The following is a 15,238-nucleotide window of genomic DNA, read 5'->3' on the forward strand; positions in this document are numbered from 1 at the left end:
ATGGCATAAGCTGGGTCGTGACTGGACTGAAATGTCGACTCAGGTAGAGGATGAGGATGATGTGGGCATAGAGGACTGAACGGAGGTAGGAAAGGACGAGGACGAGGTAGTAAGTGGGGAGAGGATGAAAATATGTTTGGAATGCCAAATTAGAAACGGGCGATAGCAGAAGATCAGATGAAGGGAGTGCTGTAGTTCGGAAGAAGATAGTAAGAGAGGAATTCAAAATAATACTGAAGTTTAGGAAGGAGGATGAGAACATGCAGTTAAGTCCAAGTGCAGCATCGAGGGAACTGAAAAAGAAGATGTCCAACAAGCAAGAATCCTAAGAGACAGGAACTTGTTAATAGCAGGTAAGAGGGAGGTATAAACATGTGGTAAAAAGGATGCTTGTCGGAGAGAATAAAACAACAAGAGGGTAATAACAGGGATTCCAGTGGATGAGAATCTTGAAAAACTAGCATTCAAGGTCTGGAAGTGAGTCGAGTTAAAAGACTATTAAGAACAGTCAGTGGGGAAAGAGTTGATAGCTTGTCAGTGATGTTGAAGTTTCAGAAAAAGTCAAAATAGGATGCATGTGTTTTACAGATAGGCCATATATCCCTCCCTCTCTTAGATGCGACAAATGTCAGAGATATGGACATATAGCAGCAGTATGCAGATGACAGCAAAGGCGTCCTAGGTGTGGGGACAACCATAGGTATGACATAGTTGGTCAGTAGCCAATGGTCTGCTATTAATCACTGCCATGACTTCATACAGGAATGTCCTTAGAGAGGAGCTGTCAAGTTGTTTGGCTCATTGTTCAAGGGCTGATGTGAGTACACTTTGCAAATGATAATTTGTCTTTCCCAGACACAACTCATATGACTACGTGATGGGGTGTTGATGAGAAACTCGCGGTCCAGTTTTCAAAGTTTTGCTTGATGTCTTTCTTTAAATTCTTCAGTAAATCATTGCTCGTGCTGACATAGTTTGTGCCTCGATTGCATCTTATCTGGAGAACTGTACCTCTGATGGCTATGAATGCACGTAAGGAGTTGATGAAGGAATCTGGAGAGAAATGGTCAAGCATGTCAAGATGCGCTGCTCTGGAGCACATGCAGGTGATTAGCAAGCCATAACGCTTTAAGGCAGTGTTGGAAAATAATGGTTGCCACACGAAATATTGATATTTTGGGGACAGTTTGGACATTTTCACCTAGGTGTGTACTCACTTTTGTTGCCAGCGGTTTAGATGTTAATGACTGTATGTTGAGTTATTTTGAGGCGACAGCAAATTTACACTGTTATAAGAGCTGTACACTGACTACTTTACATGACATCAATGTGTCATATCTTCAATTTTTTCGATCGTGGCTCAAGAGTTGGCAGTTCGTCTTGTAATCGGGAGGTTTCCGGTTCGAGCCCTGGCTTGGACAGTCTCGGTTGTTGTGTCCTTGAGCAAGACACTTCACCTGTTGCCTACTGGTGGTGGTCAGAGGGTCCGGTGGCCCCGGTGTCCGGCAGCCTTGCCTCTGTCAGTGCGCCCCAGGGCACCTGTTGCTACAATGTAGCTTGCCATCACCAGTGTGTGGATGTGTGTGTGTGTGAATGGGTGGATGACTGAATGTAGTGTAAAGCGCTTCCGGGTCCTTAGGGACCAAGTAAAGCGCTATACAAATACAGGCCATTTACCATTTACCATATTTTCCCATGAAAAGATCACTCCACAATGGAAACAATTAAACCTTGTTGGCAGAAGGAGGTGAAGGAGTCAAAGAGTTTTGGATCGACAGCAACCCGGAAAACAATAGAAATCCAAATAGATCAAATTAATATTAGGCTGCTAAAGGAGATCAAGTTGTATTAGCAAAGATGAAATGAAGACCACGATAATGTGGGAAATAGGGCAAAAAGCTGTGGGAGGAGGAGAGGACAGGGAGATGGTTTTATTCTATTCAAAGGAAAACAAGAAACATGAGAAGCACGGGGAGGACCAGGAGAGAGGAGACAATAATATCTTGATTCAGATTTGGCCACACTGGATTAAACAGTACACTGTTCATTATAGGGCAACGTCAAACAGGGACATGTAATCGCAGTGGAATAAATTAAACCAAAATCAAAATTATCAGGAAGAAAGAACAAAACTGATTCAAAATCTGGGGGGATTAAGCTAGATATAAAGGATTTATTGCAAAGGAATTCTAGATGTGAACGTTTTATGGCTTTGTTTCAGTTTCTAAAAGAAACTCATTTGTGTGAAAGGATATGAGGATATATATATCCTGTAGTATTTATTTATTTTATTTATTTTCCGATTATTTGATATGAGCGAATTCCGGCCCACACTCCAGGCCAGTTGGTGGCGGTAATGCACCACATCGTTGTTTGCCAACCGCCAATAAAACGACAAAGAAGAAAAAGAACCAGCTGCAGCAGCAGAAGAAGAAGAAAAAGAAAGAGAATCGCTTTACCTACGTAAATCGAAGATGGCTAAACATCATCCAGATTTGATCTTCTGTCGAAAACAAGCTGGTGTTGGTAAGTTTGGACTCATTTTACGTTTCAGTATTCGGCACAGTGGATTTTGCTGCAGCCTGGAAGTCCCTTGTTGTTGTTTCGTAGGTCATAGCGTTAGCATCCATGCTAACATGGCGTGGATTTCATTGAAAATGTGTTAGCCTGGAAGTGTCTGCAGGTCTGTGGGCTCTGGTGGCTAGAAGGGTATCGTAACTAGAAGAAAGTGGGGTTTGACTTTTGTGTGAATTCCTGTCACATTGACTGACTTTGTTTCGTTTCTGTCCCGCAGCAATCGGGAGACTCTGCGAGAAATGTAAGTGTTTTATCTGTGAGGAATATCTGGAACAACTAACGGCATGTATTTCAAACTAGTGTTAAAGTCTGCTTATGTCATATTTTTCTTTAATTTATTTAACTTCAAGTTTAATCACCTAATTTTATTTTTATAACCACGCTCATAACAATCAGTATTTAATCTGTGTGTGTTTTTTATTTATTACACCAGTAATATTTCCTTTTTTAATGTATGTTAATTAATTTTTTGATATAAAAGAAAAGACACAAAAGCAAACCCCCCCCCCCCCCAAAAAAAAAAAACAAACAAACAAAAAACCCCAAAAAACAATAAAACAAAACAGACAACACAACAACAAGGGCAAAAACACACAAATAATGCAAAACACTGCAACAACAAAAATACTACTTCAACATTGGCAATAAACAGAAATAAAATGCTAAGGTGGTAGACTGAATTATTTGCGATTGATCAAAGAGAACTTTGTTTTAATACATGATCTAAAAATGGCTGCCACACAACAAAGAAATCACTAAGATTGTCCGCTACTGTGTGCCTAATCCTCTCCATGTGCAATAGAGCAGTCAGTTCTATTAGCCACATTTTGAATTGAGGTACCATATCCGACTTCCAGAGAGTCAAGATAATTTTCTTAGCAATTACTATTCCGAACAAAACTGTAGTTTGTGCAGCAGAGCTGAGGAGTAAAAGGGAAGAGGAAGATCCAAACAATGCAGTTATTGAGTCTGCCTCTAATGTGCAATTGTAGATATCAGAAAAACATTTAAAAATGTCCAACCAATAGTTATGCAGTTTGGGGCAAGTCCAAAATAAATGAGTGAGAGAGCCTTCTCCAAGTTTACGACGATCACATGTCGGACTGATAGAAGGAAAAATCCTATGCAGTTTAGTTTTTGAGTAATGAAGTCTGAGAATTACTTTGAATTGAATTAACTGATGCCTTGCATTTATAGAGCAAGAATGGATCTTACTCAGACTCCTCTCCCACACCTCATCTCCAATTTGCAAACCAAGCTCCTCCCATGCCATCTTCAAAAAGTCCGATTTAAAATTTAAATTCTCTGAAAAAGCTTTCACAAAACCAGAAACCAACTTTTTAGAATCCGGGGAACTCGATTCTAGAAGAATATTTAGCTATTTAGTCCAAAAGAAAACAAAATGCACAAACAAGTCTAAACTCAAATTCCTCCAGTATAAGTTTAAACCTTTCTTCTTCCTCTCTTCTCTGTCCAGGTGATGGAAAGTGTGTCATCTGTGATTCCTACGTCAGACCCTGCACACTGGTGCGTATTTGTGATGAGTGTAACTACGGCTCCTATCAGGGGCGCTGCGTCATATGTGGGGGGCCTGGTGTGTCCGATGCCTACTACTGCAAAGAATGCACCATCCAGGAGAAAGATGTGAGTTTCCCGCTCCTCTCTTCACTTTGACACTGGATACTGAAGCAGCAAAATATCCAAGAGACTTGTTCTTTAAGATAAAAAATGTCTTTCTCTTCTCTCTCCAGCGAGATGGATGTCCTAAGATTGTAAACCTGGGCAGCTCCAAAACAGATCTGTTCTATGAACGAAAGAAGTACGGCTTCAAGAAGAGGTGAACGTGACCACGACGACCCAGTGCAACGTTTAGTCTTTCAGATTTTCTTTAAAACTCACAAAAAAACTTTTGATTTGTCAATAAAACTCAATTTTGTACTTTTTTTCTATGACTGCTTTGTTAGCGTTCAAGGTTTTTAAATAATCAGTGAACACGTCACAAAAATGGGCAAATAAAGAGCTGGAAAGACCTGAGCTGTTACCATTAATGGTATAAATACTCCCACTTTCTGTGGACTGCTGAACACAGGGGCAAGAGCCAAAATGAAATAACATTTTCAGTGTAAAAAATATTGTTTTTCTTTTTTACGTAAATCTGTTTTTAGTAATCATTTAAAAAGGTACAGATGGGTGGCGAGTAAAAGAATCCCCCTTTAACCCTTGACCCCTTTCAGTAAGGGGCTTCAGTCTCTCTTATATTGTGGTTTGGGTCCATGTACAGCTGAGGAGTATTAGTTACCTTACATGAAAGCAATGATTGCGATGATTTCCTGTTTCTTATACTCTGATTATGCGTGCATACATAAAACTCCACTAAACACATCTGGTTAAAAAAAAAACACTCTTTATAGGAAACGCCACAAAATTTAAAGAGTTGCTGAAAACAATACAAGATGTCAAGCCTGTTAAAAACCTAATAAGAAAATATCTATTTTTTAACAATGGTGATCGGCTCTTCGGTAGAATTAAATTTTATTCATACAGCGCCAAATCACAACAACAGTTGCCCTATAGTGTGAGGTAAACACTGTACAATAGCCCCAGCCATCAGATGACCCCATATGAGCTAGCTAGCACTTAGCAACAGTGGGAAGAAAAAGCTCCCTTTTAACAGGAAGAAACCTCCAGTTTCAGCCGTGGGTGAGGGAAGGAAAAAAGACAATCTGACATACTGCAGTAATATGTGAGATACTGAACATGTTTACTGACATTTCCTGTAGTTTCTCTCAGCACCACCACCTGGGTTGCTTTAGGACGGGATGGGAATTCCAGGCCTCGAGGGCCGGTGTCCTGCAGGTTTTAGATGTGTCCTTGATCGAACACAGCTGACTTAAATGGCTAAACTACCTCCTCAACATGTCTTGAAGTTCTCCAGAGGCCTGGTAATGAGCTAACCATTGGATTTAAATGTGTTAACCCAGGGTAATATCTAAAACCTGCAGGGCACCAACCCTTGAGGCCTGGAGTTCCCAACCCCTGTTTTAGAACATCCACCTCCTCAAACTACTCTGAGATAAGCAGATTCGTTTAGAGGCTCAGTGCGTCACTATTTCAACAATAGCTTTAAATCTGTCAAGAATCAGAATAGTCATTTTCATTCACTCAAATCCATTGATGACTAAAAAAAATCCAGTGAACTTTGATCACTAATGTGCCCCCTGTTCCTGATGTATGGCCTTAAATAACATCAAGAAAACTTGATTTTAATTATTTGATCTTAAGAAAATTGTGCGAACCCTTATAATTTATACAAAGTTGTGTTTTATGAGGTCCAGATGATTTTCAAACACCAAGCAGTTCATTCTTAGGTTCAAGTAAAGGTTTGTACCAAAGTTGAAAGTTGTCCTTCCAGGTTTTCCTCAGATCCTGCAGTCATGACAATAAGATGGCATAAAAAATAAAAAGAAACAAGAGACTCAAAGAGTTCGGTCAACAAGGCTTTAATCTTACATAATGTAAATACAAGACAAAAGATTGCCTCACTCAAAGATGTTTCTTTACAAAGATGTAACCAGAAAGGTTTTAAAAAAAACCCCACACAACAAAGTTAGCTAAATGACCTGTTCCTGAGAAGCTGCAACAACCATTGCAACAACAAAAAGCTTGGAGTGAAACAATTTTCTGTCGGTCTGGAATATTTACACAAAAATCCTACTTGTAGTTGTACTTCACAAAAATGCACACGCCCCTTCATTAAGAAGAAGCTGTTTTTTAAAAAAATGAAAAGAAAAAAAAAAATTGTAAAGAACACAATGTTCACTTTTATTTAGGTTACAAAGTGAGAACAGTTATAGATGTGGAAGCCCTGCAGCAAAAGAGAAATAAACCGCTTTCCCTTTTTTGTCAAAAGTGGACAGCAAAGTAACCGGCGGGTAAGTCACAGCTGTAGTTTGGATGCAAAGTTAACTGTACACTGGCAGACTGCTCGCTGCATTGAAATGGCTTTAGACGTAGAAAACACTCAAAGGGTTTAAAGAGGTGTCCCACAACAGTCTGTGTTATGGAGACTGAAGAGGCGCTCTGTGTGATTCGACAGAAAACCTGTAATACGGAAGCAGGTGTAAATGGTAAATAAAGATTCAAATAGCACTGTATGTATGGTCTATGATGCTAAATACATTTTTACTGTATTACATTAGCCTGAGTTATTTACAGTGCATGCATCAGTAGACTCTACACAGACACTTCTGAAGTGTTGCTGACAGAAAATGGACGAGTCCACATCGACAACCCGCAGAGAGGCAACAACTCTGAGGGACACAGCACGAGGGCGACAAGCACAGAAACAGGGAGGACCAAGCGTTTATGTACAGCTCTGAGCCGCCGCTAGTAGAAAGCTCATACATGAAGAAAATTGAACATGGCTGCTTTTTTTTGTTTGTTTGTTTTTTCCTGCCAAGTCACAGAAATCCCCTGAAGAAGCTTTTAGGTTATTGGAAATGTCACAGTCAAAGAAAGAAGTCTTTGTGGTTAAAGAAAAACCCAACTCGTTGCACAATCTCTTATATTATGATATAAAACTGCTGCAAGCAACCTGCAAAGCCCAATAAGGAAGCCGTGTATCCTAAACCATTACATGTGCTACCTAAAAAAACAAAACCAAACCTACTGTATGTAAAAATCAAAGCCCGAACATCACAAACAATCTCATCTCAGCATCGATCGTACAAAACATGATAAAAAAAAGACACCTCAGAAGCGAGGTGCACCAAAGAAGCACTTGAATATCCTCACACACCCCTCTCACTTGCACAGATGCTAAATATAATAATAATAATGATTTTTTAAAAAATGATATCTTAACATGCTATAACATCTCGCTGGCAGCATCGGCCCTCACACAGGCTCGTCTGTTCTTCATCCTCTTCTTCCACGTAACAACCAAAGGATTTATTTATTCATTAGGAAAAATAAATGAATAAATCAACTGTTGTCTATTCGTCATCTGGCACCGCTCTTAAAAGAGAAGAGAACAAGGATGAATGACAATGGAAGGAAGGGGGGAGAAGAGAGGCCAGTATTAAGCAACTGGCAGCTCTGAAGGCTGGTGTGTGGACTACCAAGAAGTTATTGTAAAGTAGAATATCCAACATGAGTGAGGCTTTAGGCTCCTCTCCCTTTACCTTCTTAGGTACCACATGGAAGGAAAGCCTCTGCCGTTTTACTCATTCCCACGTTATTGTGACTCAAATGTAAGCAGGTTTGTTCACCAAATACACTCACAATTATTCAAATCAACCCCCCTGACGGACTTTCATCACAGTGTAGGCTATACAGGGGTCTCATTCTCCCCTCTTCCTCCCCCTCTCTTCCAGCTAAGGCCATCCCTCTCTTCAGCGGTACGGTAGGTTTGTATCCGGTCACATGGCAAAAGATCAGGTCTTAAAAATATCTATCTTTCTAAATATTGACACTGTCAGGTTTGCATGTCCTTTTGTGTATTCACATGTGTGTTTTCCTCGTCCCTTACAGTGGTCCGTATTTGTTTTCATATCGCCCCACAACGTTCTTGTAGCGGCCGCACTCCTTCCGCAGCTCGGCCACCTCCGTCCGCAGCGCCGTGTTCTCACGCTCCAGGAACGCAGCTCGGACAGTGATCTGGTTCTCCTTCAGCCTGCGGGCATCGCGGGAACGTTTAGCCGCCACGTTGTTCTTCTTCCTCCTCTGCCAGTATTTCTCATCCTGGAGGAGTAAAACAGGAAAGAAACAGCTTGCTTACTGCGTGTTCTTTATTCTATTCAGCGCACTTTAACCTAAATCTCGCCCATGTTTGCCTAATCCTGCAAATATGGCTGACAGCCAAGCTCCTTTGTCCCTGTAAACAAAACCAGCATTCTTCTCGAGGAGCAGGAAGCAGAGAAAAAACTGATTTCAAGATTCAACATCGCTGAGTCATGGTGAGTTGCAGAACTCAACAGCAGATCCTTTTTCAAACCTCCAACACTGATGAAATTCCAAACCGCACAAAAATAAATAGAAAGTTGTTGTTTTTTTAAACATTTCCTGTTTATTTCAGGCAGTGACTGTAAATGTTTTCTAGCATTCCCGCCTTCAAAAATAAATAACATTTTTAAAAACAAGCTCACATGCCTCCCACTTTCATTTTTATCAGTTATTAACAGTAATCCCAAATTACCCCGATACATGCAAGTTAAGAGCGTGTATATTAGACACAGCATGGAATAAAGCAATGAGTGAATGATTAGAAAGTTGACATATAATTGCCAGTCTTATATATGCCGATATATTATTTAACAGCAGTCTAAGAGATGACAGAGCATCAGCAATGTTTCTAGTGTGATTATACAACCCTACATGTTTGAGCTCCAACTGTCTTCCTGTTTTACTGATTTGCCACGAGGCACATAAACACAATGAAGCAGCCTGCTAGACTGAAAGTGCATTTTTTTGTGGTTTTCCTCATCCAGTTGCCAGCATACCTTCTGTTCGTCGGGCACAAACACCTTCTTGGCCTTCTTAATCATAGGCTGTGGCTTGAGATCATCTTCAGAGAACTTGTGTTTGCGCGGGTCAAACAGTTCACCCCCGGGCACGCTCGACAGGACCAAATCTGTAGGATCTGGCTCGTAGTTGACCTCAACCTCAATTTCTTCAGGGCTGATGGGCTCAGGAGTCACCCTGTCCTTGCCAGTGGTCACCTCTGAGCACACAGATAAGAAACAACAACAGAAATATGAGACACCAACTGTAAAGTCTGCCATCTCCAGTATGCGGCTGCACCAGCTTCTATTTCTGCTGTCCCGCCAGAATAGTTACCACCCACAGCTTGTTTCAGGATTAGGTGACATTGTTAGATCACACCATATCCTGTTTCGCTAACATAGTGACACAACCAAATATGAAATATAAGCATGCATTATTACCTCTATTTAGGACAATTCAAGCAGGGGTTTATACTTCTTATACAATTATACTTATCTACAAACTCTGTATTTTTATCCTTAGATTTTGTTAGAGTAGCTTTGCATGAATCACAGTTCAAACTAAGCCTTATCTTCAGTAAGCAACTTCCTTCTGGCCCCCATAAACACTCTGCTCTCTCTGACATCATACAGAGCCAACAGGAGCCTCACCTGTAACAACATCACAGGTGATGTCAGAATCACTCTTTGTGATGATCACCACTTCCTCCTGACTCTTGTCCAGCTCCTGAATGGGCAACAGAGTCAATGGAGACACTAGCTTGGTGATCTTTGTCTGTGCAGAGGATGTAGCCTTTTGGTTCTCCGTCTTCATGGCGCCTCCTTCTGGCGTGCCCTTTAAGGAGTTCTCCTCTGGTGACGTGGGAATGCCATTCTCCATGAGGAACTCCTCTAGGTCCATGTACTCCAGGTGGAAGGTCTCACCATCATAGGGGATGGTTTTCTCCCAGATAGCTGGGGTCAGAGCGGCCGAAGGACCCATGTCACTCCCTCCTCCACCCAGGTCACCGGTGTCTCCAAGACACAGCTTTTCCTTGTCGGTGTCTGAAACAGGAAAGATACACATTAATATACACACAGACACACACATATGGAGTTTTCACAAATATTATACTATATATATTTTGCTTTGACATAGAAAACATGGCTTTATAATGTATTCAGTGCTGAGAAAGAAGATCTTTTCTTCTCTCTGTTTCTACCCCAAACTATCCAGTGTGTTACAGTAAAATCTCCTCCCCCTCCCACTATCATCTGTCACTTTTCTGTAGAAAGCTATTTTAAGGACTCTGACACCACTACATCCAGTATATAGTAGCAGCAACAGTGAACACCATTTAAGATGACTATGGTTCAGTTATGCGGTTTTTAAACTCAAGGACTCATATCCACAGTGAACACACAGTGAGGGGGAAAAACAACCAGGCCGAGAATGTTATCACGCTTATTTACGTTCTTATTCACTTAAAACCAGGTTTTATCATCAAAATATTACTTTGTTTTAACCGGGGAAAGAGTGCCTCCTGTCAACAACAGCAAAATAATTGCATTTAAACTCAGGGGCGTGTCTAGAAAAGTCTGGATGCTGAGCAGAGTCGGACCCAGGAGAAAAGAGGAGGCCTTTCTAGGGTACATAGCGACTGCAGCTAGCGCTGCAAAATTAATATTCCCTCAGAGTTGTTAGCACACGCAGCGACAACCGTATACAGGCTGCTACACTGTTATGATAAGAAGACTATTTTTAATTATTATTTTTATTATTCGCCAGCCTCTTTATTCGGGTGAACTCGTTTTAGAGCCGACATCCGCCTCTTCCTCTTCGTCAGCTCTGCGCTTACCGTCGTCTCCGTCCAGTATATTCGGCGGAGGCATTTCCATTATTTTCTTCAAAACCAGCGGGAATGAACTCGGGGCCCCAGCGGCAGTCTCCACCGTGACGAGAAGTGGCTCTCCAGACATTTTTATAATTATTTTTTTTCTCTTTATTATTCAAAGTTCACCGCGGAGCAAGTGCAAAAAAAAGATGCAAACACGGTGGGTTAGCTCGTTAGCTTGATAACGCCAGCTCCTCAGCCCGCTGAACCGCCGTCACAGACTGCTTCAAAATCCACTCAAACGAATTTTATCCGTGATAGCATCCACGAGAGCTTCACTAACCCACTTCCTCGGTAACTGTGACAGTCGAAAGGTTTGGTTTTTTGTTTTTAGAACAAACCGCGCCTCCTTGTGAAAAAACCTCCTGCTGGCTTTGTGTTGATTGGCCGGCTGAGTCTGACCTCATGAATATTAATATCACAGCGCGAGGGGGCGTGTTCCTGAAAACTATCTGCGCTCTCAATGGTTGACCGAGTTATATACATGTTCACCTAAATAAGATATAAAAACTATTGCTACACGTATTTTAACCGAGTTTTCCCACCCTTATTCGGTTATTTAGCTTTCTTTCCAGTTCTTTTAATGTTATACGATCACATAAAAACAGACAGCGAGGGTTTATAGCACATTTTCTAAATTTAGAACTATAATAACTATAACCATCTAACCCAAATCAGATATTAATCAGGAATACTCGAATATTATATTAATTGATATACTCTGACAGAAAAACCAAAAAGAAGAAAAAACTGCAGAAAAAGTGGGACAAACAGCTCGGACAATGTCCTGACTAGCAAAGCCTGCCCAGCTCACATGCAAACACACGTGCCGCTCTTACATATCGCCGGTTTCGTCCAATGACGCCGCGATGTGTCTCTGTGGCTCACACGCAGGCGTGAGCAAGAAGGGCGGCGCTGCAGTGCCAAAGTGTTATTGGGCTGAGGAGCAGCACCTTGAGGTTTAGTTGGTGTGGGCTATGCTGCTGCAGCTAAGCAGAAGACCCAGGGGCAAAGATGTGCATGTCTGTGCTGTGCCGCAGAAAGCTTAATCACAATCGTGGTCGCTGATAATTGTCCCACATCGCCTTTAAGCAGTAAACAACTTTTTTCTCCTGGTGAAAAAAGTGGTGGTAAAAAATAAATAAATAAACAATATTCTGAATGATGTAGAGATTGAAGCAAATCATATCCTGCGGAGAAAGAAAGAGGATTTTTGTATTTCACTCATGGAAAACAAACTGAGCGCGCTTGGACACAAAACAGGATGTGCGTTCATTTGATTTCATCATAAACACGGTTAAAATCTACATCCTGTTTTCTTATGCAAAAAGGCATTTAAATAGACACATGTTATTGCCCTCCAAAGTGTGCACTAACATGAAGTATTCAGTAAGGCACCCTGTAAAAGGCAGCTACATGCATGCTTTCCTCACACAAGGCACAGTTTTATTGTCTTTAGTGGGAGAGGGAGTTTTTCTCTGTGTTTGTGTCACAGCGATAAAAACAAATACAATCCCCCAATGTCATCTGCTATAGGTGGTCACACTGAACTTTGTCCCACTTATTATATATGACACTTAACCACAAGGATAAACTATTAGCTGCATTAACAAGTAGAACTAAAATCTTGTCTGTGCAAAATTAGGGAAACAAATTAGGAAAGTATCTGTTTGTGGTCTGTACAGCTCCATGTGATTTTAGACTACAGTCCAAAATAATAAGTGTGTGCACAGAGTTTGCATTGGAGGTGCTGGACAAGACCCTTTAAGAAACGACTTTATTTGACCTTCATGTCATGTCCTCATGTAGACAACTCCTACAACTTCCTAATCTAAAACATACCCCAGCTAAGAGTGGGAGAGAATAAAAGCATCTTTGCAGTCCTCGCATCAAAATCTTTGGCTTTGGAGCAACACACACCAAGACGAATGTGAGATCTGATCCATCCTGATCATTTGCGTCTGTCTCATGGTACACACGAGTTCTATTTATGATCAGTATGTACGACAGGCAGTGCACGCCTGTACGTTATTATAAATGTCATCATGAAATTTCTACCTCCATATAATGATCTGTTTTATACTGACCCTTAGTGCAGTCCCTCATCATCCTCACGCTGCCCCTCTGGTCATGTTAAATATTAGAATACACTATTGTAACAGTGTATATAGGACAGAAAGTTTGAGAAGAATAAAAGGCCCAGCTAAAAGTTTGAGGATTTCAAAAATATAGCAATAAACCAAGGCTCAATTAATTTACACACAGCATCAATAATACCTGTGCATAAACCAAAATGCTCTCTTTCGGTCTTTCAACACTTGGCGGAAGAATTTTTGAGCATGAAAGACATCAAAATTTTACTGGTAAGTCACACGTGAGTTTACAAAGAAGAAAAAGAAAAAAACGTGAGCTGACCGAGCATGCCGCCTGACATGAAAGCAGTAAATCACCATCAAAGGTATTTTAAAGAAGGAACACAGCCCCTCTAGCAAGGAACAGCTGGAGAGTGGCTCATTCCCTGACCTTGATGGTGGGGAGGATTTAGTCTCTGATCAAAACTAAAGGTGGAAAATATGGAGCTCCTGAATCTCTCTAATGAAAGGTGCTCTGACTTGAGCTGCATTAAACTACTTAATTAGACACAGAGCAGCAGAGTACTTTCGCCTGCTGTAAATTTACCACTTGCTCTCTCATGGTCTGCAAAGACCAAAAACCATTTTCTTCTACTTATCCAGTTCAGGGAGCTTGAGGTTGGGCTGCAGACTATCTCAGTTGTCACAGGACAACAGGCAGACTACTTGACAACCATTCACGCCACATTTATTACCTATGGACAAGTTAGAGTCAACTGTCAACTAACTACTGATTCATCATGCTGCATAAAGGGGCAGTTCACCCAAAGATTACATTTTAAAGCACTTGGAGCCATAACCTAATCTAACTTCTCTCCTACAACAACAAGTCAAACATACTGTGCAGCACAGCAGCAACAACAACAACAACAACAACAAAAGGACTGCTTTTGCTTCACGAGTCATGTTAGTACTGTGATGGACCCATTTAAAAACTCAGCCTGAGTGACTACTGTGCAGTCCTGTTAAAGTGGCAGATTAATCTCAATTTGAAGATATTATATCTCTGTGATCACTTACACGGAATGAAAACAGAGTCATTGCGTCGACCTGATCTGATTTGCAGGTCGACCTGAGTCTGCTTACTGGAGCTTTCAGTCAAAAGAGGCGTTGTTACTAATCCGTTACAACCACGAATGACAGCATTTTTATTAGCCTGCAACGCGATGTTGATGATCATTAAAAACAGCAGGTGTTTAGCTTTATCAACATATCTCCTCTTTCACACTGAGCGGTCTTTACCACCGCAATGAAAGGATCAGTACCTGCTTTGTATGTGTTAGAGTATCGTTTTTTAAATTATAAGTGTCTATTTAGTAATATAGTCCACATTTTCTGTTAAATTCCTCCAACTTTTAGCTTCTAAATCCAGCCAAGGAGAAGCTCCTTGCTGTCTCATGCGGCTCAGCTGACGAGGATTACGCAACAAACACACAGTTTGCGCAAAAGTTCCGGAATTTCCTCAAAATCAGTTTGTCGCTTCAGATAAACGATCTACGTGGTAAATCTGTCTCTTAATTTTTGGAATTTTAACTTAACCAGAACCACGTTTGGCTGTCACTTACCATTGTCATCAAAGTTTGGAAGAGCGAACGGATGCTCAAGAAGAGCCTTGAAAATCTCTGGGATTTCAGTGGTCATGTTTTCTCCTGTGAAAGTGCACAATCCTGGAGGGGCGGGCAGTGCTTGAACGGGTGTGAGCGCTCCCGAAAAGCGTCGGGAAATATTAGAACTTAGGCAGGTCTCGCACTCTGAACTCGGCCGAAATTACTTAACGCGGCCCGCCCACTCCAGCTCCGCGCAGCCAATCGGCAGCGAGCATTCTCACGCAATCGACGGAAAGAACGCCCATTGGCCATACCTTTTGCTAATCACAGCGCTGCCAGCCAATCCTGGGCCGCACCTGTGTTACCTAAAGTTAAAAAAAAAAAAAAACGTGACCCATAGCGACCCGTTACGTTATAAGTCGGGTACACACGGAATATAAAACTGGTTTTAACGCCTACATGCTCCCCACGACTGAAGAAACTTTAGTAAGATGTGAGTTCGTTTTTTTTTTTTTTTTTTTTTAAAACATGATGTATATTATCAGAGTAACTCGCTTAGGGTCACCGTGTGGGGGACTTAGGAGCAAGCATGAGGCTACGAAGTC

General features: G+C 41.3%; 2 protein-coding genes across 4 annotated transcripts; one reads left to right on the forward strand and one right to left on the reverse strand.

The window, feature by feature from the left end:
• The first annotated feature begins 2,399 nt into the window (after window positions 1-2,399).
• Window positions 2,400-4,520, forward strand: phf5a (PHD finger protein 5A). Its single transcript, XM_006807290.3, has 4 exons — window positions 2,400-2,526; window positions 2,795-2,818; window positions 4,055-4,221; window positions 4,329-4,520. Exons 1-4 carry the CDS (start codon window positions 2,475-2,477, stop codon window positions 4,416-4,418), a joined length of 333 nt encoding a protein of 110 aa, XP_006807353.2. The 5' UTR covers window positions 2,400-2,474; the 3' UTR covers window positions 4,419-4,520.
• A 1,541-nt stretch (window positions 4,521-6,061) lies between these two features.
• On the reverse strand, window positions 6,062-14,823 carry tefa (TEF transcription factor, PAR bZIP family member a). 3 transcript variants are annotated; one of them, XM_006807289.3, is made up of 5 exons: window positions 14,652-14,823; window positions 9,732-10,124; window positions 9,078-9,298; window positions 8,108-8,319; window positions 6,062-7,593 (listed from the first exon to the last, which is right to left on the reverse strand). In XM_006807289.3, the coding sequence occupies exons 1-5, from the start codon at window positions 14,725-14,727 to the stop codon at window positions 7,572-7,574; spliced, it is 924 nt and encodes a 307-aa protein (XP_006807352.1). In that variant the 5' UTR covers window positions 14,728-14,823; the 3' UTR covers window positions 6,062-7,571. The 3 variants fall into 3 exon arrangements, with proteins under 3 accessions (XP_006807352.1, XP_006807351.1, XP_087701458.1); XM_006807288.3 differs by lacking the exon at window positions 14,652-14,823 and adding an exon at window positions 10,919-11,496; XM_087845332.1 differs by having other exon boundaries at window positions 6,062-8,319; window positions 14,652-14,819.
• Window positions 14,824-15,238: the final 415 nt, after the last annotated feature.

This window comes from Neolamprologus brichardi, chromosome 8 (assembly GCF_056152115.1).
Source record: "Neolamprologus brichardi isolate AB-2024 chromosome 8, ASM5615211v1, whole genome shotgun sequence".
Taxonomy (NCBI): Eukaryota; Metazoa; Chordata; class Actinopteri; order Cichliformes; family Cichlidae; genus Neolamprologus; species Neolamprologus brichardi.

Bases quoted from the DNA above. Each gene is read 5' to 3' on its own strand.
- phf5a (XM_006807290.3), top strand. From the start codon at position 2,475: ATGGCTAAACATCATCCAGATTTGATCTTCTGTCGAAAACAAGCTGGT. The intron at 2,819-4,054 runs GTAAGTGTTTTA...TTCTCTGTCCAG, and splicing joins CGGGAGACTCTGCGAGAAAT to GTGATGGAAAGTGTGTCATC. The intron at 4,222-4,328 runs GTGAGTTTCCCG...TTCTCTCTCCAG, and splicing joins GCACCATCCAGGAGAAAGAT to CGAGATGGATGTCCTAAGAT.
- tefa (XM_006807288.3), bottom strand. From the start codon at position 11,039: ATGTCTGGAGAGCCACTTCTCGTCACGGTGGAGACTGCCGCTGGGGCC. The intron at 10,125-10,918 runs GTAAGCGCAGAG...TTCCTGTTTCAG, and splicing joins TATACTGGACGGAGACGACG to ACACCGACAAGGAAAAGCTG. The intron at 7,594-8,107 runs GTAAGGGACGAG...TTCTCTTTTAAG, and splicing joins GAAAACAAATACGGACCACT to AGCGGTGCCAGATGACGAAT.